Source organism: Suncus etruscus, chromosome 12 (assembly GCF_024139225.1).
Source record: "Suncus etruscus isolate mSunEtr1 chromosome 12, mSunEtr1.pri.cur, whole genome shotgun sequence".
Classification (NCBI taxonomy): Eukaryota; Metazoa; Chordata; class Mammalia; order Eulipotyphla; family Soricidae; genus Suncus; species Suncus etruscus.
This window is the reverse complement of record NC_064859.1, coordinates 52,634,642-52,653,602: the sequence shown is the minus strand read 5'-3', so window position 1 is coordinate 52,653,602 and position 18,961 is coordinate 52,634,642. Positions and strand designations below refer to the sequence as shown.

The 18,961-nt window shown below is 43.6% G+C and overlaps 2 protein-coding genes across 2 annotated transcripts in view; one reads left to right on the top strand and one right to left on the bottom strand.

The window, feature by feature from the left end:
- The window catches only part of PTCD3 (pentatricopeptide repeat domain 3), a 31,231-nt gene extending 30,209 nt beyond the window's left edge, over positions 1-1,022 (bottom strand). The window contains exon 1 of the mRNA XM_049784614.1: positions 919-1,022. Coding sequence (XP_049640571.1) covers positions 919-1,022 — 104 coding nt within the window. The remainder of the gene's footprint in view (positions 1-918) is intronic.
- A 371-nt stretch (positions 1,023-1,393) lies between these two features.
- POLR1A (RNA polymerase I subunit A) overlaps positions 1,394-18,961 on the top strand; it is a 57,947-nt gene continuing 40,379 nt past the window's right edge. Inside the window, exons 1-7 of the mRNA XM_049784903.1 lie at positions 1,394-1,572; positions 5,755-5,959; positions 8,127-8,276; positions 10,331-10,438; positions 13,482-13,567; positions 13,672-13,772; positions 16,900-16,992. Of these exons, the coding sequence (XP_049640860.1) occupies positions 1,496-1,572; positions 5,755-5,959; positions 8,127-8,276; positions 10,331-10,438; positions 13,482-13,567; positions 13,672-13,772; positions 16,900-16,992 (820 nt within the window). The 5' untranslated portion in view covers positions 1,394-1,495. The remainder of the gene's footprint in view (positions 1,573-5,754; positions 5,960-8,126; positions 8,277-10,330; positions 10,439-13,481; positions 13,568-13,671; positions 13,773-16,899; positions 16,993-18,961) is intronic.

Genomic DNA, 18,961 nt, shown 5'->3' with positions numbered 1-18,961 from the left:
GGAGTGACCCATGGACACAGCTGGAGTCCGATCCCAGGTACCTCCATATGTTCCCAAGTCTTTCCATAAGTGAGCATAGAGCTAGAGCCAGGTGTGGGCTACCTTCCCCCCAAAAATGACGGCCTTCATACCACCATTAACTTTAAAGTGGGGAAAAAAATTTTATAATTGACATGTTCCAACCGGGAACAATGACAGCAATCCCAATGTCCTGCCCAAATCTTTTACACACGCCTTGGTCCATTAAACTTCAGAAAATTAAATGAGCTCTGTTCTTTCCTCAGAGCTGTCTTAAGAGCAATAATTATTATTAAAAATTATTTTTGTTTGTTTTTGGGTCACACCCGGCAGCGTTCAGGGTCACTCCTGGAATGCTAGGGGAACCATTATGGAATGCTGGGAATTGAACCAGGGTCCGAAATGGCTTGGCCGCGTACAAGGCAAAGGCCCTGCCTCTGAGCTATACCTCTCCAGCCCCTATTTTTAACAATTAGAATGGGTTTGCTACAAACCACAATCACCAAAAGGCTGGTTCCACTGGAGAGTAATTTTTTGGTCTTGCCAGCAATGTCATCCCTGGGTATGTAAATCCACATTTATCTTAAATAAATTAAATGATAAATCATAATTAATTACAAGTTGAAATTTATTTTAAATAAGCATTTCCCAGATGCTCAAATTATGAATTACAATTATTTAATTATAAATTAAAATTTATTTTAAATAAACAAGAAACATTTCCTAAATACTTCTGAGCACCAAGTGCCACCAGCCGGGTGGCAAGAGCACGCGGTCTAGAATGCGCATGCGCATTCCACCCAGTCGTCCCTAGCATCACAGCGGCCACGGTAGAGAACGCTTAAGACTAAGCTAACGCCCCAGGCGGTCTTCCTCGTGCATTCACCACATTTCTCTTACCGGCAACGGAGGGCCCGTCCGCATAAACCTATGTGCCGGCCAGTCAAGGGCAGGCCCAACCAGCAGCGAGCCCCCGAACAGAGGCCCGAAGCTGCCGCCGCCATGTTTCTCCCCCTGCCTCGCTAAGCATACTGGGAGAGCTCGACTTTGCCCTTCCGGGTCAAAGTGGGCGGGGCGAACGGAAAAGTGGGCCGGCACTCGAGCTCTGCTATTGGTGGAGACGGAGCAAGACTAAACCAAGCACGAAAGAGGAGGGGTAGATAGTCCTTGCTTGAAATAGTTCCTGACTGAAGTTTGAGCTTCAGCAAGTCTTATGTGCCTCGGAGATATTTTCAAAACAGTTTTTAATAAACACATATATTAAATTATTTTCCCTATAAGAGAGAGCAAGTATCATATATTTTGTTCCCCCCTTCAGAGGAAGTGATCTCGTCCATGAAAATCTCCTTTCCCAGCTCGCATTGCGCGGGGAAGCGCAATGGAAATCACATGGTGCCGCTGTATCTCTTGGCTGCGCTCCTGATGCACGCGTGCTGATTTGAATTTGTAGTGTCAGGACTCAAAGTTAGCCTAGAAGATGTTGGGCACCAAGAACGTGCCCTGGCGGCGCCTGCAGGGCATTTCCTTTGGGATGTATTCGCCCGAAGAGCTCAAGTAAGGAGTTGGCGGGCAGAACACAAAACTGTGCCACTGGAGGCGGGCCCCTTAAACTACTACTCCCATCAGGCATTGCGCGTATTTTGTTCTTTGGGTCTGTGGCTAGCCGGCCGCATGGCCTGCTGGGATTCGTAGTTCCGAGACTGCTAGGCTCACTTCTGCCTGAAACGCGGTGGAGCTGGACTAATGGTGGAGTTCCCAGTTGCAGTGTATTAAGCCTCCGGGGTCCTGGTTCATTAACCAGCGTTTGTGGAGATTGTTGACACTGTTCAGTGAACATAATTTTGTCTAATTCTTAAAACGATCGTTCTTCAAGCCACAGTTTGAGGACAACTTTTAGTCAGGGTCCCTTAACTTCTCCATATTACTCCAAAATCAAGAGGACAGTTTTGGGTCTTCAGTTTGATTACTATAGCATTTTGATAGTCTTGAGTGCAACCTCAAAATTCTCCTCTTCAGAACTTTACTGTCTTTCTATTCTGTTTCTGTGAGCCTCTAAATCTAAGAATTTCTCTTAAATTCTTTCTTTGCTCGACCAGCTTATAAGAAGTAAATAAACACTTATTGTTAGTCCAGTTTTTACTTTCACCAAGGTTTGCCGCATTGACACCTTGGCAAACAAGATGCTTGGATTCATAGGTATATTCTGTTCTATTCTTTGGCTTCTTAGTTGATTTTTCGTTTCTTTTACGTTTCTTTTAAGTCTCAGTGTTCTCAAGTTTTTGGTAATTACTTTTTTTTTTTTTTTTTTTTTTTTTTGGTTTTTGGTTTTTGGATCACACCTGGCAGTGCTCAAGGGACCATATGCTTAGAAATCGCTCCTGGCAGGCTCAGGGCTCCATATAGGATGTCGGGATTCAAACCACTGACCTTCTGCATGCAAGGCAACGCCTTACCTCCACGCTATCTCTCTGCCCCCACCCCCTTTTTGGGAGTGTCACACTCGGCTCAGAAATCACTCCTGCCAGGCTCAGGGGACCATATGGGATGCTGGGATTCGAACCATCGACCTTCTGCATGCAAGGCAAACGCCTTACCTCCATGCCATCTCTCCGGCCCCACTTACTTCTTTCTCTTTTGACCACTCCCAATGGTGTTTGGGAGGCTGTGTTGGTATAATGGGTTGTAACACTGGGCTCCTGCATGCATGTGCTCCAGTGGTTTTTGGCTATCCGTCCAGCTCTGCAGTTTCCTGTCTTGTTTTGTTTTGGGGGCCCACACCCATCAATGTATAGGGCTTAGTCCTGACACTCGGGTGATTCATGTTTGGGCTCCACATACCATATGAGGTGCTGAGTATTGAACCTAAGTTTTCATGTGCAAGGCAAGTGCCCTACCCACTGTACGATTGCTCTGGCCCTTACATTCTATTCTATTCTATTCTATTCTATTCTATTCTATTCTATTCTATTCTATTCTATTCTATTCTATTCTATTCTGTTCTACTCTACTCTATTCTGGCTCTTTCCTTCTATTCTTTTTCTCTTCTTTTCTTTTTCCTTTTTTGGTTTTTGCGCCACATTCGGTGACGCTCGGGTTACTCCTGGCTATGCGTTCAGAAATCGCCCCTGCCTTGGGGGACCATATGGGACACCAGGGGATCGAACCGAAGTCCGTCCTAGGCTAGTACACACAAGGCAGACGCCTTACGCCCTGTGCCACCGCTCCAGCCCCACCTTAAGAGAAAAACATGGGGCCATCATGGTAGCGCAAGGGTTAAGCGTCCCATATGGTCCCCCACGCCAGAAGCGATTTCTGAGCGCATAACCAGGAGTAACCCCTGAGCAACACCGGGTGTGGCCAAAAAAAAAGGAGAGAGAAAAACATGCTTATATCCATGATAATCATAGAGGCTAAATGATTACAGAGGCTAAGATCCTCAAAATACTAGCAAATAGAATCCAATAATTTAACGAAATGATCATATACCATGACCAAATAACATTCTTCCAGGGATTCAAGAATAGTTGAACATAAGCAAGTGACTCGACATAATATACCATATTAAAAAAGAAAAATAAAAACATAATTGTATAGCAGAGAAAACATTTGACAAGATCCATCAACCCATTCATGATAAAAACTTTCAAAAGATGGGAATTGAAGGAACTTTCCTCAAGATAGTCAAATCCATTTATCACAGGCTCACAGCAAACAAATTCACTGGGGAAAAATTAAAAGCCTTTACTCCAATATGTGGCAGAAGACAAGGCTCTCTACTCATTCCTATTCAGTATACACAGTTTTCTTGTCCTAAATGTATTCTCTTAGCCATTTCACCCCTAAAGTGGTTAATACTTTCACAATTCACCCTCCAGGCCAAATTGCTGATGTTCTGACTTATAAGTCTGGTGTTTAGACTTATTTATTCAGCTGTTTTCTGGACATGCTTACTTTAATGACACACAGAAATATTAATGCTAAAAATTCAGCATGTTCCTATCCTCAAAGAAAGGGGGAACTTTCCCCCTCCAAAATATTTATCATTTATTACTGGGAAATTACCCTTTACTTCCCTCCTGACATTTAACTTATATATTGGGTACTACACTACATGAATTGGTTCTGTGTCCTTTCTCAAGACAGTTGTCTATTATTGTGTCACTGGAAGCTTTGCTCTTATCTCCTCCACTAGCCTTGACCTTCTTGTACTGTTCTTTTATTTTATCCTCAATTCTGGATAAGTAAACTCCTAAACTACAACTCTGGTACAAAACTTTTTAGCTCAGAAACTTCAGTTATAACTTCATCAACCATAAATAGAATTTCTGCTTTCCTTTTTCCTGTATAATGTAAGGCCTGTGAACACAGAAGTATTTAGCTATTTCTCCAGCACTTAAAAATGTTTCTGGCACATTATAAGTACCTAAGAGATTGTTGTTGAGTAGGTTTGTTAAGGAGACAGTCTGCTCAACACTTGGCACTTCCAGCCCATGTTACAAACCATTGGTGATGGTGTCACAATAAAGTGACTTGCTAGAAAGCAGCAGTGGTCATCTCCATACCTGCTTGTTAGTTGTAAACACTATTCCCTCCAAAGGAATCCTTTTTGCTTTCTTCTCAATTCATCTCATTCCTGACATAGAAAAAAAAGAAAAGGAAAAGGAAAAGAATGTAGCACACTAATACTAATTGGATAGACAAAGGCTGTCTTGCAGTAACAAAATGATGTCACTTGGGTTTAATGTTTCCATAGGATCTGAGAGAGAATTCAGTAGTTAAGGTTCTCATCTTGCATATGTCCTACTCTAGTTCGATCGCTGGCTTTGTAATGGTTCCTGAGCACAACCAGGGATTACTGCTGAGCACAGCTAGGAACAACTTTTGAGCACTGCCAGAGGTGCCTTCTACAATGATCAAAAAATGTATTCATGAAAAGTAGTCTGCATAGAACATCATGGTTTTCTGTGAGGTTAAATGATTACTTGTCTTTCTGTGTTCTGATTAAAATTTTTAGTAAAATTTTTTTTAATAAAGCAGCTATTTCTCAAAGGTACATATATTGGTGTTTTATTTTCCTCAATGTACTCTTATTGCCATCAGGGTAATTGGACTACAGGCTCTTTATTGAACTGTGGGGACTTTAGAGTTAATCTTTTTTTTTGGTTTTTAGGTCACACTTGGCAGTGCTCAGGGGTTACTGCTGGCTCTACACTCAGAAATCGCTCCTGGCAGGCTCAGGGGACCATATGGGATGCCAGGATTTGAACCACTGTCCTTCTGTCTGCAACGCAAACGCTCTACCTTCATGCTATCTCTCCGGCCCCTAGAGTTAATCTTAATATTTTGCCTTCCCCAGCCCTCTTTCTTGGTGGATCACCGAGATTAAATTACCTAACTGCTCTGGGCCTTAGTTTCCTCTGGATATTATATATGGTGATGGAGGGTTGTTTAGGACCAACTGAGCTTTCAAGTATTTAAGTGCAGGTGCTTCCCTCCATTTTATTGTCTTCTAATGTACTTAGTGCAGAATTGGCATGAAATCTATTTATGAGGATTTTTACCCTTCCTCAACTGTGAGCAGCTGTGTGCCAGTGCTAGCCAGCATGGTGAACCTGCAGACAGATTCTGCAGCTGTCCATGTCTGAGGGGGAGCTGTTGTTTAGTGTTCACTTAACTAGGGTTGAAACAGGGATTTTATGACTGTGGTTCTCCTGCTTTCTTCTTTGATCTCCTTAGGAAACTCAGTGTCAAGTCAATCACGAACCCTCGGTACCTGGACAGCTTGGGGAATCCGGCACTGAATGGCCTCTACGATCTGGCCTTGGGTCCTGCCGACTCCAAGGAAGTGTGTGCCACCTGTGTGCAGGACTTTAGCAGCTGCTCCGGGCACTTGGGCCACATAGAACTCCCACTCACTGTCTACAACCCTCTCCTCTTCGATGTAAGTTCTCTTGGGCCTGCCTGGATGTGTGAGTCTTGGCAGGGTGTCTGAGGTGGTGCACTTCAAGTATGTCTCTGGCTCTTGGACCCTCTTGCAGGAGTTTCCACTGCGTTCCAATGAGAAAGTGGCACTGTTGGATTCTGAGAACATGTATAGTAGAGGGGTTTGCATTCATCTGTTTGTGTCAGGGGACACCTGTCCTTTCTGACACTGAGAGATGGTCAGGCTTCTCCCATCATTTCCTGTGATGCCTTCAGGGGGAATAAGAGGCTGGTGAAAATCATGAGAAGGTCCTTAGTCAATTTAGCCAAGCGCCAACCCAAAGTTCTAACTGTGCACCTTCATCACTTTACCATTTAACCCAGGTGTGTTTTAAAGGTTCCAGGTTATAGTGTGGATATATATGTGATTTTTGCTTATCAGTCATACTAATGAAAGGGAGATATCTTGGCTATGCACTGAATTTATATCTTCATTTAAATTACTTAATTACCAAATGCTTTTTTTTTTTTTTTTTTTTTACTTGAATGGTACAGCATGGTGTTCAGGGCTTGTTTGAGGCTCTGATTAAGGATTACTCCTGGTGGGGATCAAATCAGGAATGGGTGCAGTGCCAGATACTTTAAATTTAAATTTTTGGGGGGTGGGGTTTGGGTCATACCCGGCAGTACTCAGGGGTTACTCCTGGCTCCATGCTCAGAAATCACTCCTGGCAGGCTCGGGGGACCATATGGGATGCCGGAATTCAAACCAATGACCTTCTGCATAAAAGGCAAATGCCTTACCTCCATGCTATCTCTTCAGCCCCTAAATTCAACATTTTAATAAAATATTTAAAATACTGAGTTTAATATTTGGCTAAGTAAAATAAAGGTAGTTCCTTATCTCAGACCCAATGGACATTTTAGGGGCTGAGGAGGTAGTTTATAGTAGTGGAATAAATACTTGGCATGCCAGAGACCCCAGATTGGATCCTCAGCACCACGTGTCCCCCAACCCTGAAAATACATCCTGTTGTAGCCCTGATGGCCACCTAGTACTACTGATTAGCTGACCATTGCAAGTAGTGGCCCTGGACTTCCTATCACTGCTGGGAAGGCCCTTCAACTTTTGGGTTTTTTTTGGGGGGGGGGAGGGCAACACCCAGCAATACTCAAGACTTACTCCTGTCTCTACTCAGGAATCACTCATGGTGAGCTTAAGGGAATCGTGTAATCTTATATAATGCTGGGAATTGAAACTGGGTCAGTCACATGCAGGGCAAATGCCCTACTCACTGTATTATCACTTTGGCCCCTTTAACTTTCTTACTTGTTTTAGGGCCACACATGGTGGTACCTAGGTGTTACTCTGCGTCTGTATTCAGGAATCACTCCTGGCAGTGCCCAGGGGTTACTTCTGGCTCCTTACTCGTGAATCATTTCTGATGGTGTCCAGGGGTTATACCTAACTCTGGACCCAGGAATTACTCCTGGCAGGCAATGGGAAGCATCAGGGATGCCCAGGGTCAGCTTCATGCCAAACAGGTGCTGTACCTCCTGTACTATCTCTCCAGCCCTGGTCCCTTCACCTTTTAAAAGTACTAGTATATTGAGATAAGATCACAGGAGAATTAATGTAGAAGAATATCCAGTTCTTAGGATCCAAAAAAAGAAATTTTTGTGTTTTTTTTTTATTGTTTGTTTTGTTTTGGGGCCACATTTGGAGATGCTCAGGGCCTTTTTTTGGGGGGGGGGGCCACACCTGGCAGTGCTCAGGGCTTTCTCCTGGCTGTCTGCTCAGAAATAGCTCCTGGCAGGCATGGGGGACCATATGGGACATTGGGGTTTGAACCAACCACCTTTGGTCCTGGATCAGCTGCTGCTTGCAAGGCAAACACCGCTGTGCTATCTCTCCGGGCCCGATGCTCAGGGCTTATTCCTGGCTCTACACTCAGGGATCCCTCCTGGTTGGCTCAGGAGACCATGTGGAATGCTGGGATAGAACCCAGATTGCTCACATGTATGGTAAGCACCATACCTGCTGTACTAGTGCCCTAACCATGAAGTTGGAGTCTTAAAAGCATAAATTGACTACACAAATGTAAACACCTTAAGTCCATTATTGATAAGCACCTTGGATATGGCATCTCGTTCTAATGACCTGTATCTTTCTTTTCCTTCCTTAGAAACTGTACCTGCTGCTCCGGGGAGCTTGTTTAAACTGTCACATGCTGACTTGCCCCCGTGCTGTGATTCATCTCTTAGTCTGTCAGCTGAAAGTTCTGGAAGTGGGAGCCCTGCATGCCGTCTATGAGCTGGAGAGAATCCTCAACAGGGTAAGTGTGTGGTGCCCTTGTGGAAATCAGGATAGTGGAGCGGCAGGGAGAACTGTGTGTGCTGTCCTTGAGCACACACAGTCCATCCTCACAAGAAGCTTTGGTCTCTATTTCATACTAAAAGCACAATGTGAGACATGAAATTGTGACAGTCATTACAGAAACATTTGTGGTGATGACAACAGGGAAAATCATTTCATGGGTCAGATGGTCTTTCAACTGTTGTAATTTATTTAAGGTTCATGCAGTGCTTTAGATTATTAGATCTCCTTGGTCTGATTTAGTTTATTTTTATTAGGGGGCCATACCTAATAATACTCATGCCATGCTGGTGAACCAGGTTTCCTGCATATAAAACATGGGCCCTTTTTAGCATATTTTATTGTGTAAAGTTATTATTATTATTATTTTTGGTGATCATGACTACTTTGAAGATTTAATGTGAACAAGCTGTTCAGATTTCCTACATTCTGCATCATCTGATGATTTCCTTGTGAGTCTCACCTTTGGCTCCGAGTATAATATAGTGGTTCGGAGGCTTCATTGCACAGAAGTGTTGTAGGTTAATAAGAATCAGGTCTGCTCTCTGACAAGCTGTGAGCTACTCGGATATATTATCATTGCCATTTCTCTCCTTTAGAGGGACACGTTTTTCTCCTTATTAATAATTGTTGAAGATTTTCTGGAGGGAGTACAAGGAATTATTTTTCAGAATTCATTTTCAGTTTGCAGACCAAAATGTGACTGATTTTTGTATACTAAAATTCATGTGACACCTGTGAGAAGTGTCATCAGTTCTGATGCATGTTCTGTAGATTGTTTTAGGTTTTCAACACAGTCTAATCATTTGTGAATAATTAGAGTTCCCTTTCCTCCATTTTGCCCACATGCTTTTTTTCTAGTTGCCAAGAAAGAGTCCAGTAGAACTAGAACTCTAGTGGAAAGGGCTGCAGGGATCCTTGTCTTGTTTCTTAACATAAACACCCACAGAAGAGGGAAAAACAATCCTGGGGTGAGCATCAGACACATGCTGGCAATTCCACCTGGAACATTCCGAGCTCAAAGTGGGTAGGGAGGATTCATGTGGAGACAAAAGTGCCCATAAGGGCCACCTAGCATGGGGGACAGAGCCCAGAGAAAGTGGATAGTGGCATGAAGTAGGGTGAGAGGGGAGGTGCTTTTAGGGGAAGCATTGGCAGTTGTAACTGTTGATTTGTAAAATTGAGCAAATATCTGTGACCTGCAGGGTAACCCCTTCTCTGACACTCCCCAGGGGAGCTGAAGTGGTGAAAGGAGCAGCCTGCACTGACTGCACTGCCTGAAGGTGCACTGAGTCTCATTGTGAGGACTGGGTGGGCGCGTGCACAATCGATCCCTCATACTTGTTTTGTTTGCACAAACAGCTTTTGCTGTTTAGACTTTGGGGGATTCAAGTCTTCATGGTACATGTCTTCACATAATCAGTTTTGACTTATCTTCCCTTTGTATGTGGCCAATGAAACAAAAAGTCCACAGTTGTTGGTTTAGGATGGCTATGGCCCAGGCCAGGAGCATGGTCCCAGGTGCCTTAGGAAGCCCTATGAGTAGCTTCTTCAGGACAGGTCACCAGCAAGAGTCACCTGTCTCCTGGCACACAGCCTCACCCCAGCAGTTGAAGACCACTGACCTGGCACCCTGCTTTGGGAGTAGATTCTCATCTGATTTGAAAATGTGATCATTGCCATTGTTCTCTTGCTTCCTCAGCTCTTTTTTTTGGGGGGGGGGGCGGGGCACACCTAGTAATGCTCAGGGGTTATTCCTCACTATGCACTCAGAAATAGCTCCTGGTTTGGGGGACTATGCTGGGGGTTTGAATCACAGTCCATCCTAGGCTGGCATGTGCAAGGCAGATGCCTTACAACTCGCACCACTGCTGTGGCCCCATCCTCGGCTCTTTTTTGCGTTCTCACTCTCCCCCTATTTCCTCTTATGTCCCACTCAACTCTGTTCTCAGCAGAGTCTATTCTGCCATGAGCTCCTGTCCTCACCTGACTGAAAGATACTGTGTCTTTTAGTTTCTGGAAGAAAATCCTGACCCCACTGGCTGTGAAATTCAGGATGAGCTGGAACAGCACACTGCATCAGTCATACAGAACAACCTCCTGGGGCCTCATGGTGCACATGTGAGTCTTCCTCCTCCCTTCCGACCTATCTCTGCCTCCAGCATTGCCACCACAGTATCTCTGCAAACTTGATATGATTGACCTGTATTTGAATCCCTAGACCTACATTTGATAAGGCCTGTGCTATCACTGGTTCTGTACAGGTGACTTTTCAGTAGCATGGTTTAGAACTGATTCACTTTTGGAGGGATGGGAAAGGATTGTGTATGGGCCTTACTTTCTGTGCTCAGAACTTTCTCAGGGTCTGTGGTGTCAGGATCGAATGTGGTCAACAACATCAGCACCTATCCTACCCCAATCATAACTCTTCTTTTGTTGTTGTTTGGGGGCGCTACCCGAGCAGTGGTCAGCCTGGTAATAGTTCCTGGGGTACTGAACCCACCAGCCAGGACATTCTATGCTTGGACTTGCAGTGCAGTGCTGCTTGGGGTATCAGGGTCATGCTAGCAGTGCTCAGGTGGCCTCATGCTAAGGATCACACCTATTAACTTATACTCGTAAGGCATACACAGCCAACGTGTGAGTCACTGGTCTAGCCCCTGAAATAATTTCTTAACAGATGATATAAACTTGAAATACTTGCAATATAGTATGATAAATTTTTGTCTTCCTTAAGATTTCCTTAATATTTTATTTCTCAAGCTTATCTTAATAGATATATATTATAGTTAGTACATAAATACACTATGTATTATGCACAGTTATTATACATGTAACAGAGAAACTATGTTGGTAGTTACCGTATTTTCCAGCGTATAAGACGACTTTTTTTTTTTTTTTTTTTTTTTTTTTTTGGTTTTTGGGCCACACCCTGTGACGTTCAGGGGTTACTCCTGGCTATGCGCTCAGAAGTTGCTCCTGGCTTCTTGGGGGACCATATGGGGCACTGGGGGATCGAACCGCAGTCCGTCCTAGGTTAGCGCAGGCAAGGCAGGCACCTTACCTCCAGCGCCACCGCCCGGCCCCAAGACGACTTTTGAAACAAAAAAAAAGTCAACCGAAAATCGTGGGTCGTCTTATACGCCGAGTATATCCCGAAAAATGTTTCAATATGCCGCTAAACGAAACAAACAAACAAAAAAATCAGGCCGCAGAGTTTCCAAATCTCTTTCTTGGGGGCTCCCAAATAGTACTCAGGAGATCTGGGGGCCACTTCTGCCAAAACCCAGCTAACCGTGTTGGTGGTTCAGTGCTAGGGACTGAGGATGGGGTGTTGTTTGGTTCATGTAGTGGGGTAGATTAACTGAGCCACCAGGGAATTGCCAGAAAAGGTGCCTATGATGAGGGACCAATCACTACAAGGCTGCTCGGACCGCCTCTCTAACTCAGCCAATCCAAGCAGGCTTTTATGCATGCAATTTAGACAATGTTCTGTACCCGAATCTACACTATAAAAAAACCTGCTCAGATTGGCCAGAGTCAGAGAGGAAGTCTATTACAGTCTAACCTTTGAACCTTTGCTTGTTGTGATTGGCTCACTGTGGTACATACAGTTGCAGCACAGGAACATTCTGTCTGATACAGCGAATATAGGCCTAAACCTATGTTTTAACTGCAAAATTAGGGGATCGTCTTATATGCCCAGTCATCTTATACGCCGGCAAATACAGTATATGGAGTTTTCCTTTTGCCCCTCAGATTTTTCAGGAATCAATTGAATTTTTCCTTGACGCTCTGCACCCTTGTCTTTGATGCCTGATCACAAGGCCAATGAGATTAGATGGGTTTACATGGTTTTGTAAGAAGCGTTGAGAATAAGGTCCCAGTCCCTATCCCTATCCCTATCCCTCCCGCCACTGGATATAGCAGTGCTCTTCGCCTGTAACATCTTCGCAAGTACTGATTTAATCAAGAAATGCATGAATGAATGCTTCTTAAACTGCATCACAGCCCATATAGGGTCCTGTAGCTGAATATGATCATGATGGGGTGGGGGCGGGAGGTGTGTGCAAAAGCTTTCACAACAATAAAAGATTTCTGAACACGCAGTGACCAAAAGTTCATTTAATGCCTGACAGTACCCTGGGTTGCATGTCTTGAGTGAACAGGATTCCTGAGTGGACAAAATTGAAGAAGCCTTATCGTAGGTTCCTATAGTGCCCATCTAAGTCCAGTTCTTGCATCCAGTTTTTAGGCCCAAGACTCAATTTTGCAGGCTGAAGTAGAGCTCTACTGGAGTTTAGGGAGGCTCGTAGGTGCTTCTTAGAGTCGTTCTTGGGGTCCTCTGTGGATCAGACTTTATGGGCCCCTGGTTCATTTGAGGCAGGCAACATGGGGGCTCCCACTAGCTGTCACTGGAGGGGTTGGCATGGTTTTAGCTAATAAGCATTTACTAAGGACTTCCAGTGTTTGCACACCCCTGATTTTTGTACTCATGAGCTCTTCATTTTAGAAGCACCTTGCTGAGGTGGTCACTCTTTCCTGTCTATGAAAGGCAGCACTAGGGGCAAAGGCGTCATCAGGAATGATTGATACTTAGCTCTAGCAAGAGGGTTCCATGGAAAATTTTGTTTCAATAAAGTGTCAGACACTGCCAAGTGTGGCCCAAAATCTAAAAAGAAGGGGGAGAAAGGGCTTCCTCTATTTATTTATTTATTGGGTTTTGTGCCATATTTGATTATGTTTGGGGATCACTCCTGTCTCTTCTGCACTCAGAAATCACTCCTGATGGTGCTCGGGACCATTGGGATGCCGGAGATTGAAGTTGGGTCAGCTCTATGTATTGCTCCTGCCTCAATTATTCTGGTTTTTTTGTTTTTTGTTTTTTGGGCCACACCCGGCAGTGCTCAGGGGTTACTCCTGGCTGTCTGCTCAGAAATAGCTCCTGGCAGGCACGGGGGACCATATGGGACACCGGGATTCGAACCAACCACCTTTGATCCTGGATCGGCTGCTTGCAAGGCAAACGCCGCTGTGCTAGCTCTCTGGGCCCTGTTTTTTTTTTTTTTTTTTTTTTTAAAAAGTGAAACCCATAAAATGAATGCATACTGGGTGTTCTTCATAATAACAGCACTGCTCAATTCACTGACTGTTTTGGAAACAGGTGAAAAATGTCTGTGAAAGCAGGAGCAAACTCATCTCCCACTTCTGGAAGACGCACATGTTTGCCAAACGGTGCCCACATTGCAAGTGAGTATCTAACTCCTGCTGCACCCTGTTACCAGGTGATGCTTCTTCCTAGTCCCTTCTTTCTTACTAAGCACTTACCGTGTCACAATTGTTCCTGTGTTTAGGACTGGGCGGTCAGTTGTCCGAAAGGAGCACAATAGCAAACTGACAATCACTTACCCCGCTGTTGTTCACAAGAAAGCTGGCCAGGACACGGAGCCTTTAGGTAAGCCGGTGGGGAGGCCTTCAGTGCCACAGGCACTCAGCAGCATGTTTGTGATGGGCCATGAGGGGGCAGTATCCAGGTCTCTTAAGGTTGGGCCATCCTAATGAAGGCCTGCCCCTCAGCAGGGCCCTCTGGCTGAGTCAGGTGTCTCTTGCTTCAGGGAGTGGTTTTTCTGGACGACTTTTGAGGAACAAGTTAAGAAAGTCACTTGGGGTCTGGAAAAGATAGTACAAGGATTAAGTCACTTGCCTTGTTTGCAGTCATCCCCAGTTCTATTCCCAGTTCTGTTTATGATCCACTAAGAGTGTTCCTCAGAGTTTTACTTTCCTACAGCTAGGAGTAAGTCCCAAGCACCACCAGGTGTGGCACTCTCTCTCCTGTTCTTGATCCAGTCTTCATTTACACCTCAGCTCTTTTTTGCATGGGAAGCACATTCAGTTGAATAAAACACATGCTAGAGAATTTCTGATATTCTACTTAGGCAGATTTCATTTTTGTAGCCTGAGCTCTTATGAGAGGGAAGAGGGGTGGTCACCCAGGGGAAGAGGGTTAGAGTCTCTTGTGATTCAGATTCTGAGACCTCATGATTTAGGCACTGCAAGCCTTTAGCTTCCCACATGATAGTGCTGGGTTAGAGTTGGGAATACTGCTATAGGCTGCTCTGGTCCTTTGTCCTCCAGAGTCTGCTTGGGGAGATCAGCCTCCCACGAATTGTCCTTGTCTTCTTTCCACCACTGAACATTCGTAGCTTCTTTCTTCTGTGTTTATTTCTGAAGGTCCGAGCCTTTCTTCATTCCATATCACATGGCCAAGGGATTGCATTGACTGGTTTTGTAGCTCAACATTTGTCTAGTTGTAGGATCCTTGACTTAGCAATTTCACTTCTTTGATTTAATCCAAAGAAGTAAATGTTATCAGCATTATTATCTATCTAAGTAGTTTCAAACTGGAAATTACTACATGGCTATTAATAGAAATTCAAGAGTGCAACTGTTGCACACCTGTTGATTTTTATACAAATTGCAGGGTTTTTTTTTTAAAGCCTCGTGGTGGCATATCTCTGCAAATAGTAGAGGCTCTAAGACTTGATTTTCTGATTTCTCAGTATAATTCACAGGTAATATCCCAGGATCCTGCTTAAAATGAAAAAAACAAAAGTAATTACTCCTTATACATTGGTATCATCTTCTATAAAGAGGAAATATCAAATAGGACATTTTCTTTCTTTTTTTTTTTTTTGTGGTTTTTGGGTCACACCTGGCAGTGCTCAGGGGATACTCCTGGCTCCATGCTCAGAAATTGCTCCTGGCAGGCACGGGGGACCATATGGGACGCCAGGATTCGAACTGATGACCTTCTGCATGAAAGGCAAACGCCTTATCTCCATGCTATCTCTCCGGCCCCTTTTCTTTTTTTTAAATTAAAAATTGTTGTTTTGTTTGGGGTCACACCCTGCAGTTTTCAAGAGTTACTCCTGGCTCTGTACTCAGAAATTATTTCTGGCAGTCTTGGGGGTTCGTATGGGATGCCAGGGCTTGAACCTGGGTTGGCTGTGTGCAAAGCAAATGTCTTTCCCCACTGTGCTATCACTCCAGCCGCAAGTAGAACTTTTTCACATGGTAACTTAATGCACAGTTCTATTTTTATGAACCTTTGTAGGTAAAAACCACGTGGATAGAATGTATCATGATATACTCGTAGTTAAAAAAAAAAAATGAGGGGGCCTGGAATGATAGTACAACAGGTGGGGTGCTGAATGCAGAGCCAAGAGTAAGCCCTGAGCACCTCTGGCTGTGGCCCAAAACCAAACAAAATATGAATGTACAAACATAACAGTATGATTAAATCAATTAGAAAACATCCTCCTAGCATCACTTACAACTATGAAAGTGGCAGTCAGCTGGGGCGACGGATTATTAGTGGACACTTGTTTTGCATGCAACTAACTTAGTTAAGACCCCAGTACCCAATATGGTCCTCTGAGCTTTCTAGGATAAGCCTGAGCTCTTCCAGATATGGTCTAAAAACTGATTTAAAAAAAATTATAGTAAAAGACAAAACTATGTGGCAGCAGGAGTTCACAAGGGGACACTAAAGGGTATAATTATATATTGAATAAATCTATACTAAGATTGCAACAATTTAAAATTATAGTACTGGAACCAGCATGCTTGCTTTACACTTACTTGGTGGGTTTGATCCCCTGAGCACAGAGCCAGGAGTAAACCCCAGGCACTGCCATTAGGCTCATGTTCTCCCCCCAAAAGTGGTAGTGCTGATGTTGTGATAAAAATGGGGGTCCAAAGAGATAGCACAGCGGTAGGGCATTTGCCTTGCAAACAGCCTACCCAAGACTGCTGTTGGTTCGAATCCTGGCATCCCATATGGTATCCTAAGCCTGCCAGGAGCGACTTTTAGCGCAGAGCCAGGAGTAACTCTTGAGCGCCACTGCCGGGTGTGACTCAAAAACGAAAAAATAAAAAAGGAGGGGTATGAGGAGGTTGCTTTTTTTTTTAAATATTTTTATGTAGTATTTGCATTATTTCATTATTTTAGAATGGTTTTCTTTTCTCTCTCTCTCTTTTTTTTTTTTTTTTTTTTTTTGCCATACCCAGGAGTTATATGCTCAGGAGTTACTTCTGGTTCTGCACTTAGGGGTCATTCGTTGTGGTGCTTGGGGGACCATATTGGATGCTGGGATCAAAACTGGGTTGGTCACATGTAAACACTCTGCCTGCTTTGCTATTGCTCCAGCCCTGTACTTCAGAATTTTAATTAAAAAGGGAGACCTCTCCAGCTTTATTTTTGTGGTCAGGTTGCAGGGTTGGTGAGATGGGGAAAAAAACTGACATTCGGGGCCGGTGAGGTGGCGCTAGAGTTAAGGTGTCTGCCTTGTAAGTGCTAGCCACAGAAGGACCGAGGTTCGATCCCCCAGCATCCCATATGGTCCCTCCAAGCCAGGGGCAATTTCTGAGTGCTTAGCCAGGAGTAACCCCTGAGCATCAAATGGGTGTGGCCCAAACAAACAAACAAAACAAAACAAAACAAAAACAAACAAACAAAAACAACCTGACATTCCATCAGGGTAGTGCCTGTTACTGATATACTGTGCTCTGTGTCTTCTTAGTTCCCGGACCTGAGGAAGCACAGATGGGAAAGAGAGGGTACCTGACCCCCAGCATCGCCCGGGAGCATCTTTCTGCCATTTGGAAGAATGAAGGTACTGGTCTCCACTAAATTAGTCACCTATAACTCTCTTTGCTTGAATTGTCCGATGCTTCTAGTACTATTTATTACTCCATCTTAATTTCAGTTACCCAGAACTCTGGATCTTTTTGTATATAGGGATGGTACATTTTTATTTTGTCTTATAAGGTGGGAGGGTTTATTATATCTTGGACCATAAACTGAATGATTTGTAGCTGAGCCTGCTCATTCAGGGGCAGCTGTAGGTAGACCTCATTGAATACAGTTTGACATATTTCTAGTAGATTTAGTAATGACCCACTTTACCATAAATGCTTATAACTAAAACATTTTTCAAAGGTTTCTCTTGGAATTCCTTATGTGAATTAAAAAAATATTCTTTTTTTCAAATTCAGAATTTTGTATATTTTAATTTCCTAACCAAAGACACTTATATTTCTTCTTGCATATATAACAAAATTAACAAAATTGCTGGTATATGCAGCCCTCCTCTCAACTACCCTCCTGGTCTCAGAGACTGTGTTCTGAGCATCATGCTGAGCACTTCCAAAATGGAATACGCTAAAGTGAGACGTGATATCAGAAAAGGAAACATGATTAGTTTTGTGTTCATTAGTTCATTCTCTCTTTTTTTTTTTTTTTGGTCAGGTTTTGGTTTTTTGTGTTTTTTTAAAGGTCACCAGGAACTGTTTCAAAGTAGAACCTGAGATCTCAGTGGCATCTATGTAGAGGTTTTTTTGAGTTTTGGCTTTATTTAAAAAAAAAAAACAAACTTTTTCTAGTCTTGTTTTTTTCCCCATTTCTCTTACTTCAAATCTACTCATAAATACTGAAGAAAGGATGTGTGTGTCTGTCTCTTTTTCTGAGTCCAGTATATGGGCAGGAGGGTAACAAGGCAACACTTGGCTGTCCCTACTCTGTTGGCCCTCAGTGCTCTTCTCTCAGCCTGTGTCACTTCTATGAGTAGACTCACACATCTAGAGCTGATTGTGTTTATTTCTCATTTTTGAAAAGAATAGTGTGATCTTATGCTACATAATATCTTATGTTTTGGGTGCTTAATTTGTTGGGTTTTGGTTTAGGGACCATGGAGTGCAAGGGATTGAACTTGGGGCTCTAAGCCTGTAAAATGTGTCCTCAGCTCTTTGACTATCTTTCCAGCCCATTTTTCTTTTCTCCATCCCCAATAAAATTTGTCTGGGGGCTGGAGTGTTAGTACAGTACGTAGGATGTTTGCCTTGCACACAGCTGACCCTTGCACACAGATGCCACTCCATATTGTTCACTGAGCTCACCAGGAGTGATCTCTGAGCACAAAGGCAGGAATAAGCCTTGAGCATTACTGGGTATGGCTCAAAACCAAAAATACACTCAAACAGTGTAAGACTAAAACTTAAAGCTTGAACAGCTTTGTAATTGTGTATCATAGTGACTCAAAACCAAAAACTATTTTGGTATCAATACCAGATAGTCCTATGTTCATTTGGTGGAAATAAAAAATGATCAGACTTGAATACCAAATCCAAAGTCAACAACAACAGAATTGATACCCAATCTACACCGAGCTGTACAATAGCATTACGGGGGAGGGGGGATAAAGGAAGGAGATGTGGGATGCATGCTGGGAACAGGGGTGGAGGTAGGACAACACTGGTGGTGGGAATGCCCCTCATTCATTGTCACTATGTGCCTTAAATATTACTGTGAAAGATTTGCAATTCACTTTGTCCACAATAAAAATTAAAAAAAAATAAATAAAATAAAATTTGGGGGGTGGGTTTAAGTGAAATTGGTTCAAAGGACTGAGGTGCGTTGCCCCAGCTTCTTTCTATTCTTTATATCCCCAGCATGACTAAGAGTGACCAGTATGCCCCCTCCCCCCCCCCACAACCACAGTGAGAGTTACATTGGTGCCCTTACATACAGATGCAGATGATCTTTTGTGTGTGTGTGTGTGTGTGTGTGTGTGTGTGTGGTTTTTG